Source organism: Genypterus blacodes, unplaced genomic scaffold, assembly GCF_046128005.1.
Source record: "Genypterus blacodes isolate CSIRO-AG114 ecotype Tasmania unplaced genomic scaffold, CSIRO-AGI_Gbla_v1 ptg000067l_1, whole genome shotgun sequence".
Lineage (NCBI taxonomy): Eukaryota > Metazoa > Chordata > Actinopteri > Ophidiiformes > Ophidiidae > Genypterus > Genypterus blacodes.
In genome coordinates this window covers 11921452-11945730 of record NW_027466879.1, presented here as the reverse complement: position 1 = coordinate 11945730, position 24279 = coordinate 11921452, and the positions used below count along the sequence as shown (strand labels likewise).

At 42.7% G+C, this 24279-nt stretch overlaps 2 protein-coding genes across 3 annotated transcripts; both read right to left on the bottom strand.

Moving 5' to 3' along the window:
- Window positions 1-1250: 1250 nt before the first annotated feature.
- On the bottom strand, window positions 1251-17831 carry LOC143004795 (enhancer of mRNA-decapping protein 3-like). 2 transcript variants are annotated; one of them, XM_076155944.1, is made up of 7 exons: window positions 17704-17827; window positions 16739-16923; window positions 16218-16399; window positions 11322-11681; window positions 5602-5755; window positions 3871-4088; window positions 1251-2873 (listed from the first exon to the last, which is right to left on the bottom strand). In XM_076155944.1, the coding sequence occupies exons 2-7, from the start codon at window positions 16900-16902 to the stop codon at window positions 2539-2541; spliced, it is 1413 nt and encodes a 470-aa protein (XP_076012059.1). In that variant the 5' UTR covers window positions 16903-16923; window positions 17704-17827; the 3' UTR covers window positions 1251-2538. The 2 variants fall into 2 exon arrangements, with proteins under 2 accessions (XP_076012059.1, XP_076012060.1); XM_076155945.1 differs by having other exon boundaries at window positions 16739-17831.
- A 200-nt stretch (window positions 17832-18031) lies between these two features.
- cyp1a (cytochrome P450, family 1, subfamily A) lies at window positions 18032-21670 on the bottom strand. The gene is made up of 7 exons (XM_076155685.1): window positions 21525-21670; window positions 20221-21095; window positions 19984-20110; window positions 19800-19889; window positions 19385-19508; window positions 19188-19274; window positions 18032-19075 (listed from the first exon to the last, which is right to left on the bottom strand). Exons 2-7 carry the CDS (start codon window positions 21058-21060, stop codon window positions 18778-18780), a joined length of 1566 nt encoding a protein of 521 aa, XP_076011800.1. The 5' UTR covers window positions 21061-21095; window positions 21525-21670; the 3' UTR covers window positions 18032-18777.
- Window positions 21671-24279: the final 2609 nt, after the last annotated feature.

Below are 24279 nucleotides of genomic sequence, written 5' to 3'. Positions count from 1 at the left end.
TGCGTGAGCGCAACCCAGTGGCCAACAGGTGTCACTGTCAACTGATGGCGGACTTGTTACTCTGAGATTCCTTTACTGTCAGTCTGTTTTGTTAAATATGGCGCCTTTGAAGCGTTCTAAAGCCACCAGAACAGCTTCAGTCCACTCAACCACAGATCATATAAGTCTCTAGGATTCAACATGAGGGACTGAAAACTGCTCTTTCAAATTAGAATCCCTCATGTGATGTCAAAATTTCAGCACGTTTAACTACCATAGCACATGATGATGATTTACATTCTTTTCATGTAGGAGACTTCTCCCAACTAAATAATATGCTATAAACATAAGCAGTGTTCTATAGAGATATGAAAAAAGGGATTTGATCAGATAAGTCATCCTACAACAAGAGAAGGATGCAGGCGTGTTTGGTGTCTCCACCACCACCACCACCCCCATCAAAACACTGGATGTTATGTTTTAGAGGAAAAATGTTCCATCCCTCCAATTAAGTCCCAGAGACTGTTGGAATCTAGAACAAGTGGATCAGGTTTTTCCTTTATCACCTGTGTACACGCATGCATGTTAAATGCACAATTGTTTATGAAGGTGACGGTCTTTAAAACTGAGTGACAAACTTCAGACACCATACTAATGGATACCATTTCATGATTATGCTTAAAGGAATTGATAATTGATGTTTTAAGGTTATATAAGTCTATTATTATGTAAGTTTTAAAACCCACCAATTACCTGATATCTGATCATCCATAAGGAAGTCTAATTTGTATCTGTCTCCATCAAACATTACGTAAAACTTGTTGTGTGCATGCATATAAAGGTCATACGTGTCTGCATTGGTATTTTCTGCTATACTGTAGCTGAGGCTGCCTGATAAGACTCATGTCCTGTCCAATTTGAAAGAAGATGTTCTAAGTGTATTCAAAGGTCTCTAAGTGCAAATTTCCACACACTCAAAACTAATTAAAGTAGTCAGGGAGATGTCTATCCAGTGCAGTTTGAGAGGGATAGAAAAACTCAAAAAGAATAAATCACCACGATCTCTGTCGGGCAAATGAAGAAGCCACAGTCCTGAGATGGACCAAAACAAATGAGAACACCTCTGCCTGATGCAGGTTGTGATGCAGCAGAGCCGGGCTGGGTGTCTTCAAATGTCACATTTTGTGGGTGAGAAATGCCATCAGCAATCACAAGTGTGTCAACTTATCTTTTATTGGACAAATAGATTTAAGGTTCCAAGAGCAAAGAGTATAAATAATTTATTGAAGCACAAAAGTCATCAGTACTGTTACTTAGATATCACCCTGTTTGATAATATTCAGGTCTTTATTTGAAAGATTGTACAGTTAAAAATTCAAGTGGAATCAAAACAGTAACAATAATAAAAAAAGATCCATTTGTTAAGACAGTAAAGCTGATAGATAGATACACACGGAACCAAGAATAGCACCATCAAAACCTATGACTTTAAAACCACCATAGAGTAGAATCAATATCTCACTAAAACAATGTCAACAAAAATGGAACATTGCAATATTCACAAAAGTAAAAGTTATTGCAGGGGCTGATATACAGGATTGAATTTGATGAGGTATTGCTATAAATGTATCTAGCTGCAGTCGCGAGGCTCCACGACATGACTTGGTCCTAGAGGAAAAATAGAAAAACCCAGTGTGTTTGCTATCACTTCTCATTTTGTGTCAGTAGTTATGAATTCAAGAGAATTCAGGAGGAGAAATTGCACAATCACATGTAACATAAATGTTGATATAACCTTTTCATGTTTGATATTCCTGAGAGGTGCCTGAAAAATAAATACAAATATGTTGTGTTACATCAGGTTTTCAGCATAACATGTTGCAACAACTATAAATCAAAAGACCTCTGACCCTTGCTTTAATAAGGACATCAGTAACATTAAAAACCAAAAGAAACTGAACATGGAAACAATTATAAGAAAGACAAAAGAAATTGGACACGGATATCAACTGTGGGGGCAGATGCCTGACAGATTTGTGTTGGCACTGAGCTTTCGGCTGAGCTGGGCTCAGGTCACTGGGTCAGGAGCAGACTCCACATGCAATCTAAAGAAGGAAACAGGAACTTCGTCTCTGGTCCTCTGACTGGCCACGGGGTCAGACATCATAGACGGACTCACAGTGGTCAGCATTTTGTAAACATATGCGCGTCGTCACAGAGCCCTTATCAAAACGAACCGAAGAACAGGAAGCCTTTCCCTCTCAAAAACAAGAAGTGTCACACGCGACGCACAGAAAGCCCCGGGAGTTTCCAGCGGGAAGGAGGAAAAACCTACATTGCACAATTCAGTTTGTAAGATGATAACACCAAATCTGTCAAGTAGTTGTGTACCCTTAGTGACTGAACATTGTTTTGGCCATACAGTTGTTTTTCAGCGACTATTGCCACATACACGACAGCACCATCGTCTATTGGGAAGCAAATATTCCCTCCTATTGTTCGATTGTACTTAAGTGCAGGCAGAAGGTGTTTGTGGCAGAGGAGCCAGATGGAGCCCTGCTATGCTGGATGCAGGGGGATGACAAATTTACATCCAAAAGGCGAGTGGTAATTTATTCCTACTTTTTGGAAAACCATCTTAGGGATGCCTAGGTCACAGAGGTAGACTCTGCTGTCTCTCACGTCTGAAGGCAGTGGCAGGCCTAAGGAGAGGGTCCACTTTGCCTCGATGGTTTGACGCTGTCCACTGACTGGAGGATCAATGCTGAGGACTGGGGCCCGGTTCTGGTTGGCCCAGTCGGCGACCGACTGATACCAGGCCTGTTCACTGAGAAGTAGATTCTCATGGCAGTCCAGGCAGTTGATGAGCAGGTCCACGGGACTTGTGGGTAAGTCTGGGGAAAAAAAAAAAAAACAGAACATACATCTGGTGGTAACAGTTTTTTAATGTTGTTTGGCACAACCACAAAATGAAATATCTGACTGACTGACCTAATAAACACTGATTACATACTGCCGAATATATATTAAGAAAAAAAAACCCCAATAATTTCTATCTACATCTAGAATATATTACTTACACTCACCAAAACAGCTCATCAGAAAAGACAGTGGACGTTTCCCATCCCGCTCATTAATCTATCCGCATGTTTCAAGGATACATAAACAACCTCACCATTAAATATTCAAATATGTTAATCCGTTTTGTAGCATTTTACAGAGATGAAACCACATCTCTGAGTTTCTTTGATGCCTCTAAACTGTGTGAGCCTTCAGGTACATGAGTCAGGTGTAAATGGTTGTTTTCCACCAGAGGGCATGATTGTCTTTGTAGGTCAGCTCCAACAGGACACGAGCCCGTGCATGCACAGATACTCCTCTCTGCATTTATAAACATCACTTTTTACACATCAGCCGAGACGTGTAGCTTAATCCTTCACCTCGGTGTCATTACAATGACAAAATAGGAGTTATCTGCAGCTCTAATCCTGAGTGACATACAATGACTTTCAACAGAAGAATGATTTTGATGTTGTAAGTAGCCAATAGTAACAACAAGGGTAAAAGGCACATTCCCAAATAGTGCTTTGTCACTGGAAAGTTAAGAGCCAGTAACCCTGAATAAACATGAATTCACTGCACACTGCAACTTGAAATTACTCTTTACCACATCCCAATTCACCTTTTCAGCATAAGTTGCAAACCAATTGTGTGTGTGTGTGTGAGAGAGAGAGAGAGAGAGAGGGACAAAAGACAGTTGAGTGGCTTGGAGGGTTTAATCAAGTCTGTCGTGCGTCACCCCTGTGTGTGTGAGTGTGTGTACCCGTGTTTGTAGTGCACATAAAGTCTGCAGTCCTGTGTGTTCTGTAGAATTCAATATAATGTATCTACCTTTCACGCTGGCCACTTGTTTCCTGCTGGTCCTAATATAGAGGTTGAGCTCGTTGGTGACTTGCTCCTGCATTTTGACAAAGTTGGGCAGGAAAAGGAAGACTTCCACCTCATGGTTGGCCAGGTGTCGACCACAGCTGATGCCCTGAGCTCCCTGGATGTGAGGGCCACACAGGAGAACCACAGTGGGCCTTTGGTGGACATTCTTTGGAGTGAGCCTGGGGACAATCCATTAGTCAGTCCTCAACTTCAAAGCCCAATTCCCCTAATAGAGAAGTCACTAAAGAGGAGACGCTGACTGGATGGTATCCGACATGAAACATGGCCGGGTAATACTATTACATTCAAAATCACTGTTGGTTATGACGATACTGCAAGAGACTGATTAGAGCGGTCTGATCTGGCCCATAGGCTGCTGACGTTCTAACGCAGAGTGTAGAAGTATCTAGTGTCTGTGAATCGTAAACTTGATCTGAGCTTGCCGCAGCTCCTGTGAAAATCTGAGACACATAAGTATTACAGTGCTAAATTGATAAAAGGATCTGTGAAGACAATAAACCTGTTTGTTATACGAGCCCTTGTGCTGCAATTCTTTGATCCTCAAACAAGAAAAACAAAACTGCACCACTCATAAAAGTGCAGGTAAACAATACCAAGTCAGTCTGTGAAGATATTCCTGAAATTGCTGTGCGACGGCTCACTGCAGCGCTTTAAAAAGAAAATAAACCTTGAGGGGGATAGAGGTCTGAAAGATCTAAGATATATGGAAATACAGTAGTAAAGAGGATTGTCATGCTGCATACTGGACAACCATAACTTCAATATAAAAACGGGCGGGACAACACTCTCAATTTAGAACTCCTCAGAAAGAGATCACAAAAAAAAGAAGGATACATGTGTGACTGCGGCAACTCTTGTGGTTCGTTGTTGTTTGTGAAGGGAACAATAAACCAGTAACCAATACATACCAAGCGTTTAGTGGACCTCAAAGTTTCCCTTAATAAGCTTCTTATAAAAATCTATCAATTCTTGAATCTGTTTTCTATCCATAACAATTCCAATGCCCCATTTTACACACTGGGTTGAATGTAATGTGAACAGAAACAGAAAAATGTAGAGAATGGTAGTGGTTTACCTATAATCTGCAAATACTTGGATTACACTTCTGTATTATTCCATGCATAATGATGCTGTGGCCACTAATCCCCATCACGCCACTGTAGCCACACAATATCATTCATATCAATAAATAATCCACAAAATCTGGGTGACCTCGGATAAAAAAAAAACCCACTTCCTGTACAATGTTTTTCCTACAAAGTATTTCATAAAACACAGCACCAGACTAAATGTGTTTTTATGGGCAAATATTACTCAATTATGTCCCCTCATTTATTAACAGTTTGTCAGTGTCATATTCCTTCAAATAGGTGCGATTATAAAACATAATGATGCAAAAAATTATGACAGTAAATTTCACCGGTATGAAATCTGGGGATGTCTTTAACTGGATTTGGCTCATGCAAGTTGATTAATCAGTTTATTTAAAGGAAACATTTTCATCTGATCTCACACAAATTCTAGTGGAACGTCAGAGAAACTTTATGAATGTGTTTAAATTATAGTGCATCATATTTTGCATCGTACTGTGTAGCAACCATGTGTTTTTGAAAATAAATTACCCCAACTGTGTGTCTGCACAGGGCCTCAGAGAGGGACAGTATTGCTCACCTGTTGGGTCCACCCAGCAGCGTGAGAGCCATCTGACTGGAGCAGACTCCTATGGTCTCCAGCCTGCGCTCCAGAGACAGACCGCAGCACTCGGCAGCTTCTAGAAGGCGTTTATGGAGCTCGTAGGGTACAGTGGGAACCACCAGGCCCGAGTCTGTCGATGGCAAACATGGGATGAGATTAAAACAAGAAGGAAGGACGAAAAAGGACGTGCTGTGCCTCATCGTCTGTCGCTCACCCTGACCTCTGACCTTGCAGAGGGAAGCAGAATATGCATTTCCCTAACAGAGATAAACTCCCACATTAACATTACTACTATTACTACTATTTACACTCTTAATAATCCTAAATATGCACCTTTCACTACCCAAGGAGAACCGGGTAGGACAAAGTGTCTTGTATGTAAATCCAATAACATTATATGTTGTAAATAGAACAAAATAAATTAGCTCCCATAGCAACACCATAAACTAAATGTGTTGTTTGTGTAGAGTGTGCCAGTAAGACATTAAAATACAATGACAATGTTGCGATCAAACACACTCACTAAACAGTGCGGTGTTCAAAGTTAAAAAAGAACAAACCTTTCACTGAAATCCATTTGAGGTCTGCTTCAAAGGTGCATACTGGGCTTAGATGGTTTGTTTGGTTTGTTTGAATGTGTTTCAATGTCCTGTGAGGTCTGTTGGCTGGCTCAGAAAGCGCATCTTTCTGTCACGAAATACTGCTTACGGTCAAAGTAACAATAACATCTAACTGTGACTCTAAATATGCAAGAAAATAGCTGAAGTGGGATTTTCAGAGAGCCTCCCAAATGGCAAAACTGAATACTGAATTTACATCTGTGTTCCTTAATAATGGCTCGAATTAGAAATGTCACGCAAGCAGAATTTCGCAGAATTCTAATTAGTGTAAAACTTTTTTTCCCCTTTTTAACACCCAAGAGAAATGTGCAAAAATTGTGTGATCTTTGTAAGTTTTTGGAACTTGTCAAACTATTCTGCAAAACATCACATTTCTAATAAGAGCAACTTTGTCATGCATCTTTGTTAGCCTTAACACCATTTCGCAATTTATCTTCACCAGCGCACCTTGAAAAAAACCCCCAAAACAAACCCAGCAGAAACCTGACCTCTAAGATAAAGACAAGTGCCGGCCTGGAGACAAACACCCCTCAGGTTCTCAGGGGGTGGCGGTTATATGTAAGCAACACAGATCCTCACGCAAGGAGCCCATTCCCCTGGGAAAAGCTTTTCCTCCTCATGACCTGTTCTCATTCCTATTACGGAAGATTCTCTATTTCCTCTCCTGTTTGTCACTGCTGTCTGCTGCAACAAAGGGAAGATTGGCAGTCTTTACAAAACATGACAAACATTCAGCGGCCAGAGTGAGACGCCTACTCCCTGTGGGCCCTGGGTTCACACGCACCGTCGCATCGTTTTCTGACCAGGGGCTGAACCCTTCGCTCCGGGATGGGGATGCAGGGGGCTGGACCTCACACATTGACTGCTACCCTCAGTCAAAACACAGGCTGGCCTGACATAAAAGGGGACAAACATCATATGCATATGAACACCTGTACCAGTATGCCAACAGCTTGTGATGAGAGACTGGGGAGGAATAAACATGGTTTGGGTATGCTGGTTACTGAGATAACAGTGAGGGAGGGTGTCACTGGGTTTCTTCAGTCGGAATTTGACTTATCTGCCATTGACACAGCCAAACACCATCTAATGCAAATAATACACGTAATGCTACCTTAAGAATTTTCTGTTCTATCTAATACATACATGCACCAGCCACCTTGATCTACTAATGTCCACCTAAGCTCTCCAGATTGCAGAAATGTGTATCAGACCGAGATCTAATCTACACCAGGTTCTACTTTTGACACCAAGACACAATGACCAAACCTCTGAAATTGGAGGATGAGGAATTTTTGACGACAATAAGGGAAAGTGACAACATTGAGATATCCTGCTTTAGTACTAAAAAGGGCCTTCTTCTCCAAGCTACAAATCAAAAACAAACAGAAACCGTGTATTCTGCAACATTGGTAAGTTCTGGTGTATATGTGACAAAGGGTCTTGAAATGCTGCCCCACTGGCCTGAAGTTTAATTCCATAATAACCGAATTGGATACATTTGCTTCATCTTCAGGAGCCGTCCCATTAAGGGCGAATGCTTTCATAAACCTTTTGTGTGTCCTGTTAAGTCGGATCACCCGACGCTGACAGACCTTTTCTCTCCTTTTACTGCAAGAGCATCACCACTGTTCAATCTTTTATCGCTGTGCAAACTAAAGTGTGCAGAAACCTTTAAAGAGCCCGTGTTAATCCCTCACTGTCTGCCTGTGGCACATTAGAAGGCTAATGAAAGTCAAGCTGGGGGACCTGCGCGGCACAGGATCCCTTTGATAAATAAAGCTGCTGGGAGGCGGATAAGTCCTTAATGGCCTCCGACAGATCTCTAGCCTGGTAGCTGAGAAACTGGTGGCGGTGCACAAATTCACACGGACGAATGGACTCACAACACACCCGGGCATGCATGCGTACTGTACATGCAAGGACACACGAAGTGATTCATATGTATCATGCAACACGCACCCACAGAGCTTACACACACACACACCCAACCTCATACGCAATGAAATTATAAACTCAAGACAGTGGTTTGACTGAAATGCTGGCTTATGATTAGATTGGCCCTCGCCCTCCGCCCACTATTCTTTTATTGACGCGGTACAAAGACACTGGGCATAAAAAAAAAAATTCTGCTGCATGCCAATCCTCACACGAGCGATACACGTGCAAAAGGCAACTGCTTCTTCGCATGCAACCTTCTGTCTTGAGTGTCAGGCTTGGAGGAAGTATGATGTCGTTGTACACGCATGCATTAATTGCTTTTCAGCTGCTCTCCCAGGTGCGCTTCCTCCCGTCTAACCAACCCGACAAGCACCTGACGAGCGTTTCCTCCTTCGCTTGCCCATTCACTCCCACACACAAACACTCTGATGCGGGGGCAAGAATCAAAAGCAACACTCAACTAGCTAAACCGGGTAGCCATGAGTGCGTGGCGTCGCTAAAATAAACTGAGCTGGAAGCAATCCTTCAAGCGTGACAAAAGAACTGACGGGACTGAAAGCAATACACACTGGCTGGATGCGGGCCATGTGTGACGAAGACTACTGCTGGCATGGGGAAGGTTACACAAGGCTGATACCTTCCTCTCTCTCTCTCTCTTCCTCGCACTGCCAGGAGCTGAACTGTTTTGACCTGAACTCCTGAAGACGTACAGTAGATGGAGCAGCAATGCACTGAGCCAAGAGAAGATCCACACAGTAATCCACCAGATCCTTCTTTTCATCACTTTTAGAACATCTTTGGTGCTGGCCCCTTATTGCTTAGGGTTTTTTTTTGTGTGCGCTGCACGTCTCAAAGATTACTCACCAAACTCGCTTGTTCACCAGCTGAGCGAAAGCTTTTTGTCATACTGACAAAAGTTTTAGGAGTCGTCTCCAACAGGATAAAGCCTTAAAAAAACAAACTAGAAAAACCAGCTACTGGCAATTGGCCTCGGCTCGATTTGCGTTGCGGCCCGGGATTGCTTCCACCAAAGAGGTTTGAGCGCACAGCTGGAGTTCATAACGTAACCGGAAGGCAATACTTAACTATCGTGGACAACAACCTGTAGAATAAACAATGGCCTATAGGAACAGGTCTGTCAAACCCCTTTGCCAATGCTTTGCAGCAACAGCAGGGCACAATGTTTTTCTTTCACTAGTCTAGTCTCTGGTATTGTTGATTTATCTGTTGCAGAGATTCTAGTTCAGCTGCACTGTGGTTTGTTCCTGCTTGAGAGGTGCTGTTTATGTAAGGCTGTAGGGCGGCATGCTAATTACAGAGTGGCGAGGATGGGGATTAAGATGACAGCTCTGGGAAGCAGATCTGCCTGCACGGTAAGAAAAGGAGGCTCTGCCCAGGAATTGCCTGCCAAATGGTAGACTCCTCACGGCAAGATGTTGAAACATTTCCTATCATTTTTTTTGCATATAAAAATTCATTCAAAAATTCAAAATTCAAAAAACAATCTCCAAAGTGTCTTATAACCGTTTGCTCATTGTCCTGTCAAATAAAATATTTATCAGCAGAAATAAAAAATTCTGAATTTTGACATAATTTGTTTGAATATATCTAATTTCGGAATTCTTATACAGAAATTCCATGTTTTTGAAATTTGATATCAAAATTCGGAACACAGACTTTGAGAATGACACAAAAATAACACAAAAATATTTTGCGACTGAGAGAGCCAACACCCAGGGACGTGTGTGTGGACAGTGTGCAGAGTGTTATACTGTATTTGATATCAAATCAAAAATATGAGCAGAATTTTGGATTTTATCTACCAAACATTTTTTGGAGTATCAAAAAAAGTGATATCAAACTTGGAATCATCATCAGAACTAAATTACATAGCCTAGGGAATCAATAATCCAAAATTCCTGTGTTAATCACATTAATCCAAGTCTATTACACATCTGGCACTTCATATAGAACTATCCTTGCTGAGCAGAATCAAACAAACAATTACGTGAAGTTACTCATAAAATATTACAGGAAATGTATTATTTTGCATGTCTATTTGCTAACTCTCCATTTACTTAAAAGGTTTTCAAAAATAGCGATGGAGCAGCCAAGACAGGGGCTTTTATCAGCAACACACTGAGGTTGACTCGCCACAAGCTTCCCCACCTGGATAGCATGTGCTTATGTGTTATGTCACGTGTGAATTTCATGTGGATAACGTGTCTACAACCCCATAATCGACTCCATCTCATGGCCAAAAATTGAATTATGAACCTCTATATCTGGTATCACTGTAAAGTTAACCTAAGGAACAGCTACACCTACACACACCCTTCCCCGATTCCTAGTAAGTGCAATAATGCAAAGACAACGCCTTGGACTCAAAGGCTTGTGTTAGCGTGCCATTTACTAACCTTGTGTCTACATTACCTTTTTATGTAACACACAGTTGTGGAGTGAGGTGATGTGTGAGAACGGACAGGTTCACAATCTCTGTGGGCCTGCACAGCATTGGGTCAAGGGTACAAAAGTCGTCTCCGTGCTTAACAGTAACCAGGGGCACACAAGTCCCAGCCTTTCCCAAGGTGAGTGTGTACTGTATCTTTATGCTCGGTGGGAGGAAAATATTACACGTCCACAGTGAACCTCTCCCATGTCTGACCAAAAATTCCTACTGTGGCGAGCGAGCAAGTTTATCACAACTGGCGCTATAACCCCAGCTAAGATGAAACTGGGTTAAGCAGCAACAAAGAACAAAATCCCCTAAATCCTTCACCTGAGCAGCACTGATTCTGAAACGAAGAGAAAAAACAAGCAGGACGATTACGCCTGAATGCCAAGAGATTAGAGCACTTCGGGCTAACGCACGGATGAGTCCTGCGGGAAACTCCAGAGAGAAATCTATCCAGACCAGTATTCTTCCTGTTTTTTAGGATGGCGTATGAAACCTAATCGGTATGGTCGCAGAAGGAAGGATTTTCTTCTGACATAACCTCTTCATACAGAGATCAAAGGTCAACATCAGCCCTTCCAAGATTCAGCTCATGGTCAATTTCGCACTATAAATGCTCTTACTGAGGTGAAGTAAAATCTACGTACTTGCATGAATGTAAAGGTGTGTTTCCTTCTCACCTGTGCAGTACTCTTTGCCTCCATGCTGGGGCACCGTTATCTGTCTGTACACGACCGGCTTGACCTGCAGGATGTTCTCATCGTGGCGATAGGACGAGGGCTTCTGCTCGGTCACGTTGCCGTGGGGATGAACCCTGCTGCTGTGGACGTTGGTTCCGTCAATCTGGGAAAAGACTGCAGCCTTGTCGAACAGCGCCAGGTTGCCCTCGAAGTCGAAGTCGGTGTCCAGACCCTCGTCCGTCGCGTCTCCAAAGCACTCCTCGTCCTTTGGCCTCATTGGTCCGGTCGCCGCCCCGTTCCTCCCGTTTTTCTTCAGTGCGGCCTGTGTTGGTCCCCTGCTGGTGGATGAACCTGCGGGAGCTGCAACATAGAGAGGAGGACATTAGGTTGCTTGCTGTAACAATGTAGTTTTCACTTACAAATGCTGTAAATCACTATACCTGTGATCTGTACACTCATTTCCCATCATATACCTATAGTAAACTAAAGAAAAATGTGTTATTGTGCCCACTTAATGAGCAATGACGCACACACACTCACACCTGGATGACACATAACTACACACTACCAGTTTGTTATTATATCATTTTCTGAGGTGCAGACAGACAAGATTCTAGGTTAAGACTGTTGGGAGTGTGAAATGAAGGATACACGCACATCAATACACTTGGACTGCATGGCTCTCTGATAACAAAATACTACGCAACTAGGGCTTCGACATTCATTGACTGTTGCAATGCTTCAAATCTTTAATCATGCTAATACATTACTATGGTAAAAGAAATAACTGGATTGATCACAATGGCATCAGCATTATGTAACATGTTATTGTGCTCAGTAACGTCAACAGCCAGCCTCTTTAAAGTGTAAAGCTTAGCACGAAAGAGAACGATCGGGGGACTTTCCAGTGCAATGCATGACTGCTTATTGGACAGACAACATTCTAAAACATGCAAGGTACAGTAAAAACGCTACTAATGTTCCTACACCATACATACATTATCCAGAAATCCCTCACATTTAATCAATTCTGCATGAAAAACATAAAAGGAACTATGAGTGCTCACACTACACATCACGGTGTGCTAAGCGGTGTAATCCATACTCCGGTACACAATAAGTTCCTGCAGTTACCAGTTTCAAATTCCGACTTGATGTTCACAACTCTTTATCTTGTCTAACGCTGACTGGCAACCCTCTTATCCTCTCACAGTCATTTATTATTTCACTATGAGAACAAATGCAGCCGACAACAAATAATAAGGAAATAAAGGTACAATGTGCCACCGAGCGCGTCTCAATGAAGTTTACATACATCTAAGCACAACCAAAAAAACACCATGAACCAAGATGAGAACAAAAAAAACTGGAAAAACCTGGCCTTCAACCCCAACCATCCTGAGCTCTCACGCTAACCAGGAGACAGAGAGGCACAGTCGCACGCTACTGTCAATGTGACAGCTTTTACTTTGGACTCTCTCACGGTAGACACAAAGTACACTGGCGGCTGATTCTTACCACCGCTGCTCCGACAAAATACAAGCCCCCCCCCAGAAATCATCGATCCAGGCGCTTCCCTTTCAAACCTTCAGATGTCATTTATCAGATTTGAAGGAAGTAAACATTAGTATGCCACTTCCATTACAAACGCTGCATGACATTGCGCAGGACGGAACCTTTCTCAACTCGTTAGGGAGAAGGGGCTTGCAGCTGGTGAGTTAAGAGTGTTAATCTGTTGTGAATGAGGATGAAAGCCAGCAGTCGCTCTTACCACAGGCCAACAATGTCATCATTTAAAAGGAAGTGTTCTGTCATGCAGTGATTCAGAAATCTGAATGAACTGGGCGGCGTGCCAAGTCAAACAGGCTAATGAATAACAAGTAGTGCAATACACAGCAACGCACTAGTCGTCACCAACTTCAGTTTAGACAAACTAACTGGCATGAATTAACAGAATTACACAGGCCAGACAGATTCCGGTGTGAGTCATGTTGAAATTGAGCAACTAAACACATCTAGGCTCAAACATAGCATTACATTCTGACAAAGAATGCGGTCAGGAAATGTTTATTTATCCTTTGCCAGCTTGTCATTAAACACTTGTTATTTGACTTATTACATTTCCAGACCTTGAAAGCGTGTTGTCAAAGTGCGTAACGTCCCCAGGGCCCCACAACTCAGTTGTTGCCTGTATTGATGAGGAGTGAGACTTTGTGTGTGAGAGTGTACAAGACCTGTCATCGCGTCGTTAATGTGTTCGTACGTGAGACCAAACGCTCCTTCAGCGGCGACACCTCAGCGTGTCAACAGGAGCCATCAAGAGGAAGAGGAAGGAAGAGGGGGACAGCGAAGAAACAAAAGGCTACTGGTCACGATCGAAAAGCGAACGCGCATTTGCAACTCACTTAGCAGATGTGCCTCTGAGCAAGGCACTTATAACCTGTCAACGCCACGACGTTGCTCTGTGGCTAATGAATGGGGGCGGCAGTAGCTCAGTCCATAGGGGACTCATCTGGGAACTTGAGGGTCGCCGGTTCGAGTTCCTGTGACGACCAAGAAAGTGGACTGGCAGCTGGAGAGTTGCCAGTTTGCCTCCAGGGCACTGCCGAGGTGCCCGTGAGCAAGGCACCGAATCCCCAAATGCTACAGGGGCGCGAAAGAATGGCTGCCCTGCAAGACAACTTTCAAGTTCCTGTGATAAACATTGTGAATTGCATGTGACCTGACTAAAATAAAGTATCTTATCTTATGAAATGTCAATACATGGAACTAACTTAACTAACACTAACACGAGTTTGAGAAAAGGCTGCACACCAGCTATGGGAACATTTGATAAGAACGGGGGATTTTAAGAAGCTCCTCTTCCAAACAGCCATTTTAATGAGTCCAGTGGATTTCAATGTCTGGAGGCTTGGGCACCACAAACTACTCAGTCTTCAAATTCCCATCTTACTCTCCCAGAAAGATTAATGGCAGATATTATGAAAGCATTTCGGCCTCTGTAATCTTGAAAGCAGCAGCCGTCCCCACCTCCCCTTCTTTGTGGCCAGAGGTTTCTTGGGAGCATGGCATTGCGTGTGAAACCACCGGCCCTGCCCAAGCCACTCAGCATGTTGGCCCCATGCAATTTGGGCATTAGCTCCCTGGCCACCAGCCCAAAGAGCTGGAGATTCAAATAAAAAACGCAAAGGTAAACAGTGCTTCCACAATTGATATCGCTTTGGCCTCCCGAGCACACTGGGACAACATGGCTTCCTGTCGGGGGGGGGGGGGGGGGGGGGGGGGGGGGGGGTCTGGTTTCCTGTACTGAGCAAGCAGCGAGGGAGGGAAAGGAGATTGAGAGAGAGGGGACAGGAGGGCAAGAAAGCCAGGCTTTGCATAACCTCCTCTTTGGGAGCAGACACACTGAGGGAGGGGGAATGTTTATTGATCTTAGTCACACACATATTGTAAAGAGGAACTTTGGTACAAGCCTTTAGCACGCTATGGGAATTGTAGGGGGGGGCAGGTTGGTCCCATGCTCAAGCTTAACAGAAATTAGTGGAACAGAGAGAGGAAGAGCAGATACTGGCTCAACCAGATATGAAGAGGAGATCTGAGCCAAGCTGACACCAGAATAAAATGTAGACTAAAAGGTGAACACATTTCCTTAATGCAGGTTGCGTCGTCCACGCAGGGAAAAATCAAATCAGACACAGCAGAGATTATTCCCACAATCAGGCTGAAGAATATTACACTTGGTCCATGAGCCAGTCCTACTGACCTTTGACCTCTCCATTGTTTGGTGTGAAAGTGAGCTGATTCTAATCGGTACCCGGGGAGGCCACAAAGCCGTCTGAGCAGACTTCCTGCTGACTGGATATTAACGGGTGGAAATGCTGTTTTTAACCCTTATCTTATCAGGAAGGTTGAGTAACACATTGTGATTTACAGCCACAGCTTGTGACAGCAGAACGCAGATTTGCTCTTCGCAATCAGTGCGCACGGTCTCTGTATGACCCAGGAACCTGATATTAGAACTCCACAAACTAATTGAATCTTACATTTTTTCATTTAAACCACACTGTGTATGTGATGTTTTTCATTTGCATTCCACTATTTGTGCATTTGTGCAGATGGAATTGTTAAACGTATTTGTCAGTTAAAGTGTTAGAGATCCAGTTACAGTGGCTTTGTATCTGCAGCTTGTGTCCATAAACACTCACCGATGCATTTCCTGACCCCAGAATGACTTACTAATGACTTACTACAGTATTGTAGAATTACTGGAAGTCCCTGATCTGACCTGTAATGGGCAGTGACTTGCTTTGTTATGAAAGGCTGGAAATCACCAGTGTTTCCATTGTGTAATTAAAAACAGTGACGCTGAGTGACTGTGTGTTTTAGGCCCATCCACAGCGGCAACAATAGCGTGCAGATTAGCGGTGGGGTGGGGAAATATGTGAAACTGTTGTGGCGTGTGTCACATTCCTCTCTGTGTGGATGAGATGTGTAAGATCTATTTTCTGCTCCTCAGCCACAGTAGAGTACTGCACATCCATCGCTGTGGTGAATTCCAGTATGAGGTAAGTAACTCTCATCCCAGCGCACGCAACTCAAAAACAATAGCCTTGTTATATGATATGACAACTATAAAATGCTGCTTCACGGTGAATAAGGAAAAGCCTCAAAAATGGGCCGTCCTCAATAGCAACAAGGACTCATGTTTTAGGGTTAGATTGAGCACTTGAACACACACAAATCACGAGTGTATAAAGCCGTATCTCCTGTACAAATCCTGCCACTGCTTATTGGTTTGTAGTTGATTTAGATTATTAATAGTTCTACAAAAGTAAAGGAGAAAATTAAGAAACACTGTAGTTGCGGTGATGTTCCAAGTTTCATTTATGTACTTACCTCTGCGTAAGATGGTGACTGGAGCAGTGGAGCTTGTGACGTGAGAATGAGTGCTCCTGTTACTCTGGATGCTGCGCCCTGAAGGCATGATGGCTGGTTCTGTCATCACTCTGGGATCAGAACCGGACTTGCAGACAGCCTTCTGGATTTCTAGGAACTTCAACTCTTTGATATCCATGGCACTGAAGGCAGACATGAACAGGACAGTGTTGAAACATATCTGATTGGAAGTCAATAATAATACACCATTATGTTTCCGGGCTGCGTTCAGGGACATATCCATATCAAATTTTTGACCACATGCCACATCTTGTTACTTCAGCAGGAAGAACAACGATGTCTGTCGTGACATTCACTGCCTGTGGTGACATCTTTTGCGATCTTGTAGCTACTTTGCGTGCAAACGTGTAATGTAATGGAAACTATGCGGAAAAAAGGGGAATATTACAGTTAATCCTGTGTCTATTCTGGTAAAAGTAGGTGTGCAGTATCACATTTCCCCCCCCACCCCCCTTTCTTACCTGAAGGTGACCTCAGGAACAGGACACTTGACCCCATTGTGGTACGGCTGCCTTAGAGAGATGGTCTGGCTGGCCTGATCCACAGACGCCACCTCTCCCTGGTAAACCCCGAGGGTTACGCCACAATTTATAGACACCACACTGCCCAGCCAGTCTGCAGCCATTCTTTCTTCTGTACTCTGATCCTAGTATGGGTCAAACAAACATTTTTCAAAACACTTTACACTGTCATATTCACAATACACAGAATGAATACTTTCTTGTGGTTGAGAACACACAGTCTCAGTCATAATAAGGACTTTATGTCCAGCAGCATTTAGCATTTAGAAGGAAGAATCACCATCATTAGTAACGGAAGCTGGCAAGTTTCAAGTGCACAAGAGGAAAAAGAAAGAGATGAGAATTTCACGATTGATCATAATATGATACACTGTACATAAAGATCCATCACTCTGCAGATATCTTTAGAGATAGTTTTGAGAAGCGAACGTGGGCGATGTGTGCATGACTAAAATTAGTAAAATAAAAGTGAAGTAATTAATCAACCGCAGGATTCAAGACAATCACGGTTTTTATGTGTTACTAAGTGCTACTCAATTGGTTATTGACATCAAATGAGCGATATAACAAATGCTTATTCTACACCGCCTTGAAGAAATTTCGCTACTTCAATGTTATATGAGGTTCGAAGATAGGGAAGTAAAACAATGGCTAACGGTTTAGTACCAACGTATCTGACATTACAAACATAAAAACACTTTTGACGGTAATATTCACGGGGGCAGTGGTCACAGATTTGTGTGGTGTGTGTGCGTGTGTGTTCGAGTTAAGTCCACATTTACAAAGATAGCACTTGCGTTCATTAGCTTGCCGGCTAACGTTAGCTTAGCTTTGGTTGTAGGTCTATACGCATTCGGGCGGAGAACTGAGACGTGAGCGGTGTCTACAGCCCCACAAAGCTCGACCTGAGTGAATCCGCCGGCACAGAGGGAAAGCTCAGCTAAACCCGACCCTCGGTCAAGCTTGGACCTCCCCGCGTCACGGATGAAGTTGTTGTTTTGGATGTTTTCCGGGTTGTTAATGTGACGTCACTTCCGTTATCTCCCACGTGGGTTTGTTGTGATTTTTTTTCCTCCGTAAATTTTGCTCATTTCCTCATTGTGATGTTATGGATCCACATTTGTTTGAGTTGCCAATTGGTACACATCATCATACGAGACGTAAGCTATGGAATTGTGTAACGTGTGTATGTATTTGTGTGTGTGCTTCAAATAAGGCAAACGGCACAAGTCATTATATCTCGTTCTTATTTAATTTGTATGACATATACAAGTATAAAACTTTTGACAAATATAATTCCAACAATCAAACTGTTTTGGTGTCGTGATAAATCATGTAGATGCATTGCAAAACTATTTCACCTCAAATATATACACACGCTAAGAACATAAAAATAACTTTACAAAACTTTACAAAAAGTTCAACAACAACAGCAACAACAAAAATCACATTTTGGGACACAAATCAGTATCTTCGGTGTTTTACATCCACTTTATAATGGAGGAGTAATTAGCTTACATGTGTAAATGTTACCCATAAAATCAACTCCTGTGTTTCAGATGTAGAATGTGGGTGTATGAGGCTTAATTAGTGAAACCTATCCAGTAAAACTTGCATATATCCCAAAGTAAAACAAGGTACCTTAGTCTTCTCAGGGATTAGCAGTTGTGTTTTACGACAGTTAAGTTTACTAGAGAGGAGGCCTGATCACATTATCCTGATACTTCACAGAGTCCTGCTGGAATATCTCTCCAGAAAATTAACTGGCAAAGACATTTTCAACTAAACTTCAGCATCTCTGGCAACCTGCAACAAGCAACTATCACGTCTTTCACAATTAGCTCTGTAAATTAAACTCGACCTCCACTGTCTTACATTCTTAGAAGGATGCTTCTTCTTGTACTGACTCTTAGTCTGAATGTTTACAGTGTTGGATTCAATTTGCACTATATACCATGCAATATGGTTTATGAATGTCCTCACTGCTCATTGCTTGCTCGAATTGTGGCTCTCAGGTGGCAGCGTTTATGCTTCATTGTGAGACCATATTCTGGGGTCATGTCAAGTGGCTCTCCGGGTAACGCATGGAATTGTAGCCTCTGGACGAGGATTGCCAAGAAGAGGAAGACTTCATTGCGTGCGATGACCTCACCGATGCAACGCCGCTTACCCATGCCAAAAACCATCACCTTCTCCCCTTCCATCTTGTTGAGCTCAGTGCCGTCATCAGTCAGAAAACGACTTGGGTTAAAGGTGTTTGGCTCTTTCCACAGCTCTCTGCAAAGTGAAGACATCTCATTTGAACTCTGCCTCTTACTGAGCAACTCCAAGTATGAATATACTGTATTCAGCCAATTTCATCAAAATGGACAGTGTGTGTTATACTTACGGGTCATGATTGATCTGCCACTGATTAATGAAGACGCAGGTATCTTTGCGGATGAAGTAGCCATCAAGAGACGTGTCTTTTGTCGTGCTAAATCGATTGAAAGTATGTCATTTATTACTACACTATAACTGTATCAAAAGTAAAATTAGAATCTTTAAAATATCATGTCATTGATCATGTCAGTAGATGAATCTCACCAGTGTGGGATAGTGAATGGCAGGAATGAAGAGTGACGGAATATCTCCAGGATAAATGCCTCTAGATAAGGTAAATTGGGCCTGTCTGAAATACGGGGAAAGCGCTCCATGTCCACTTTGTCCTCTGGTAGGGAGCAGAGAGAGAGAGAGAGATTAATTTCACCAACATTTAACTGAGAAATCAGCTAAATGAAATTTTACACATTAGCAATCATCATTATTCACATTACAATTATCAATTAAAGGGACAGAAGAATGAGCATCATCGAAGGAAATACATATCGCATCATTATGACGAGATACATAAATGCATAATAATCCATAATATCTACATATTATGTGACTAAGACAAGGGCAACTCTGAAAACACTTAACAGTCAATCAATGCACATTTGAAACATTCAGCTGTACTTACTCAGTTCATCAAAGAGCCTCTCCTGTATCTCTGGGTAAGCCACTAAGTACATCACAGACCAAGACAGGGCAGTGGAGATGGTGTCGAAACCTAAAACACAAACATAAACCATTGCGATGACTCCTTTGCTTTATCTATATTATTTACATTCATTCAGCAGGTAGATACTGTATGTTAAACCTACCAGCTCCAAACAGGTCATTGACGATTCCTACAATCTTCTCATCTGACATCTGGACATTAGAGTTCTCATCCAACTTCCTGTCCTCACAGTGATCAATCAGGGAGTCAGTGATGTCACGAATGTTGTCCTGAAAGCAGATCATTGGATACATTTCAGACTAAAGAAACAATGTAACAATGTAAACAGGCACGGTTCGAATGTAAGTATTGTGTGTGTGTGTGTGTGTGTGTGGTGTACCTTGTCATAAGTAGCATAGTGCTCAGTGACAATCTTTTGCACAAAGTTTGTGAAACGGGCATTGATGTTTAGAAACTTCTTCATGGTTGCACTGGGAAGGAAACGAAGCAGCGGGATGAAGTCTGCAGGGTTTCCGTTGCCCACCACTTGACCGAACTCATCACTGAGGTTCACCAAGCTGAGCAGTTCCTGGTCGTCATGGCTGTAACGTCGGCCGAAGCACATTCCACAGATTACGTTGGCAACGGAGACCACAATGTGGCGTAACGGATCAAAACTGCCGTCACTCTTCATGACCGTCTTCAGCTGTTTGATCAGATACTCTCCCTCTTTGCAGACATGTTCCTCAAGAATACAGGAGTACTCAGGGGTCGTGCCCTCAATAGTGGCAAAAGAACGTAGGGCGCTGTAGGCCAGCTTCCGCCGAGCGCGCCAGACGCCGGCCTGATCTGTGCTGAAAGCTAGACTCTTGCCTTCATTGATGAACTGGAAACTGTACAAGTTAGGTCTGCCAGCAAAGTCATCCCCTTGCTTGATGAGAGCCTGTCGAACCATTTCACTGCCACTCAGCACAACAACAGGACGCATGCCGATCTGGATTTGAAAAACAGGCCCGTAGCGTTTGCTCATGGCGGTAAGACTCAGGTAAGGTTTGCTGCCCACCTCCAGCACATTTCCAATGATCGGCAGGGGCTTCGGTCCCGGGAGCTGACGGAGCCCCTCAGGAATCTCGGAGTGCCGAAGTTTGAGGATCAGGTAGACCAGACACACTGTTGCCATGGCCACCAAACTCTCAGATACTGACACTGATCCGATGAAAGGCAGTATCATTAGCACCATGATGACAACTCCTTTTCTCCTGGCTTCTACACAACCTAAAAATTAAATAGGAGGGGCATTAGAGTAGTGAAGAAAGGGAGGAGAGCAGTTGTGCAATATGTTGACTACCTGCACAATAAACTTAGAAGTGCTTTAATGCTGTGACACAGCACACAAGTTATTAATCTGACTGCATATTTCCATACACTTCAAAACAACACTGTAATTTGACAAATGCCGCACAAACCATTACAGGTTGTTGCACAACACTTTGGCACAATGCACCTTACCAATCATGATGAAAATGAATAAACAGGTAAAGAAGTTGCAACCACAGGAAGCAAACTACTCCCATTGATCAACAATACAACTAATCTTTGCAACTACAAAAAAGAATCTCCATTTAGCACTCTTGTCTAATCTCCCACGTTGTTTGTTTAGCTATGAATCAATCAATCAATGCAATCTGCAAGAATCGACCTTACCTTAGTTACACTGCAAAGGAGGCAGACTGCTGCGATCCCTCAAGCACTTTCTAGCAGGGGCGACTTGCGGATAGTAAGTTATTGTCTGAGTTTACTACTCCTTAGACAGAGAATGGACTCCTGCTTTATAGTCTGCACCACTGCTTCATTGGCTGCTCCTCCTGACGTAATCTCTCTCTCTCTCTCTCTCTCTCTCTCTCTCTCTCTCTCTCTCTCTCTCTCTCCTCTCTCTCTCTCATGAATGAAGTTTAGTTCAGAGGGAGGCGGGTGTGTGAATGTGTGTGTATGTGTGCGCGCGTGTGCGTCTGTATCTGAGGAGAGTTTAATATCATATAAAGTGATTGACTTTATTACTTTTACACCGCGTTATAATCTACAATTTATACATTTCATGCACATTAGCTTTCAAATGACTTTTCATGCAAATTGTATTACAAGCAGTAGAGGTTTTTGGTTCGATAAAACGACTGAAAAGCGATAGAAATGTGATAATAAAAGCTTGTATGGTGCATAATCATCTCACAGGCATGTTGTCTATTGGGTTGTTTAAATGAGACGCACTTGATTGTTAAAATAACCGCGCGAATGTATTGTATTGATTCATTTTATTTCCATTGCTGCTGCCAATCTTTGCGTTTAATTCAGACTTTCCCTGTCCACCTCTATGCATACTACCTACAAAACAATAGGCGCCTGTACAGGTTGTTTTATCTGCTGCTGCTTTGTGCATCATCTCACAGAGTTCATTCAAGTTTCTTATTATCTAATCTAGTCAGCTGGGCAGCTCTGTGTCGTTCCCATTATGCTCTTGCTATTGTTGAATCCTAAATCAGACGTGTATTGATTAACCTGTGGGGAACTATGCCAAAACTACGACCGTCTTGTACTAAAAAGTAAAATAAATCCACTCAATAATGTCACCCCCCCCCCGCCGCCCCCTCCTCGCAATGCTATGAATAAGACATGATTTTGCTGTAATTCGTCAATATTAGCAAGCTTAATATCAAGATTGCGTGTGAAAATGGGAAAAAGACTGAAATTGCAAAATCCTACAATGACGCATCTTTGCAAATCAATTCCTGTCACGAAATGAGTGAACACCGAGCAGCTAAATGAGATCATAATGGAGGCTACAACACTGTATTTTGTGCCAAAAATAATAATATGGTTCACCCCCCCCCCCCTCTCGTGTTATTGTCTCGTCTATTATGTCGATTACAGAGTTTGCGTGCGCATACAACACAATGAGATCAAGGTTTGTGCGATAATGGGAGTTTGTGACACCTTTACACAGCAGCCTGCCAGGCTGATTTAAGTCCCGATAAAACAGTCAAAAGCCATTGCGTGCTTGTACCTGTTAAGTTATCCAGTTCTGCAGTTAAAGATTGACCAGTTGCGTGAGAGCGCAGCGATCAAACCCGCGCCTCCCCTTTGAAGAGGATGCTGGAGCAAAGAGGGGAGCAATGGAGCGCCGCCGCGGCTGCTGGTTCAATACCCGCTCTCACTCGCTTTGCCCCCTGCTCAACCTTTTGGTGTGTTACTTTAGAGCACATAGCACCGCTTCACACGCCACCGGTCATATTTTGACGAAAACAAGTCAGAGTCAAACATCACGTTTTCGAAAAAAGACACGAAACTTCCTAGAAATTGGAGGAAAAAAATAATAACCTGTGAATGACTTTTACATTTTAGATCGCATATCTCAAAACAGGATTTTACAATGTTGACGTGTTTGATTGATAATATTTAATATTTAAAACGCACATACATCTGCCCAGGTTTGTTTGCAGCTGCATCTTACGACATAGCGGCGCAGTCAGTCTGGGGATTCAAACCGGCGACCTGGCTCTCATGAATGTAAATGATGAAAATATATTGTATATGTTTCAAAGTGGGTCAGCTACAATCATGGAAAGTGGCTGGTTCTCGTCTTTGCTTTGGTTGTCTTTCCTCTGATTTCACGCACATTAACCACCAGACGCAAATATTTGGAGGCAATTTACTGAAATCAAGTCGTTGAAGATAGATGACTGAAATGTAACGCATTCACATATAATCATGTTTCCCTGAGGACACCACAGAAAAGTCTCCACCGATCTTCACACTCGTGTATAAATGTGTGTGTAGACTCCAGTTTGGGATCAGTGACTGACTTCAACTCATTCAACTTGCTGGCAGAAATATTCCAGGGCCAATTTAAAAAGGAGCTTTCCCCTGAACTGTACATGGATATTTTTGAAATTGTCTTTTTTTCTCCAAACGTGGTCAATAGGTGCATACGTCAATGTATAGAAGTCAAATATGATCGTAATTCAGTGAAAATTGCCTGATCTTTCCTTTTCTTACGCCCTTGCACTATATTTTTTCCAAAAGTCATGTGTAGGAATGTTTATTTCCCAACGTAAGTCATAAATCGTCTAAGGAAAATAACTTAAGAACACCATGAGAGTGCCTGCCTCTATAGTGGAGATGAGGCTAATTCAGCACCACCAACTTCATTTTACTGTTCTTTTTCTGATTTTAAATATGACTAACTTGTAGAATCCCAGATGTTCGAGCAGCAGGAACAATTTCTGAGACGTTTGCATCCAAAATTGGACTTCTAGCCCTTTGTTCTGCAGCTTCAACCGACTGCTGATGACACATGATGGGTTAATTAGTGGGTTTAGACTAACAGAACACTATGAAACATATGAAGTGTCTTATTATCCATTAAAAATATCATGAATGAATTTAAGATAAGTTTCCGTTCAGA

What these genes read in the sequence shown, in the direction of transcription:
- LOC143004795 (XM_076155945.1), bottom strand. Translation starts at nt 16,902, where the DNA reads ATGGCTGCAGACTGGCTGGGCAGTGTGGTGTCTATAAATTGTGGCGTA. An exon ending in AGTCACCATCTTACGCAGAG is followed by an intron (nt 11,682 to 16,217) that starts GTAAGTACATAA and finishes TCTATGTTGCAG; the next exon opens with CTCCCGCAGGTTCATCCACC. An exon ending in CTGCTGGGTGGACCCAACAG is followed by an intron (nt 4,089 to 5,601) that starts GTGAGCAATACT and finishes GATTGTCCCCAG; the next exon opens with GCTCACTCCAAAGAATGTCC.
- cyp1a (XM_076155685.1), bottom strand. Translation starts at nt 21,060, where the DNA reads ATGGTGCTAATGATACTGCCTTTCATCGGATCAGTGTCAGTATCTGAG. An exon ending in ACTATGCTACTTATGACAAG is followed by an intron (nt 20,111 to 20,220) that starts GTACACCACACA and finishes ATCTGCTTTCAG; the next exon opens with GACAACATTCGTGACATCAC. An exon ending in TGGCAGATCAATCATGACCC is followed by an intron (nt 19,076 to 19,187) that starts GTAAGTATAACA and finishes TTCACTTTGCAG; the next exon opens with AGAGCTGTGGAAAGAGCCAA.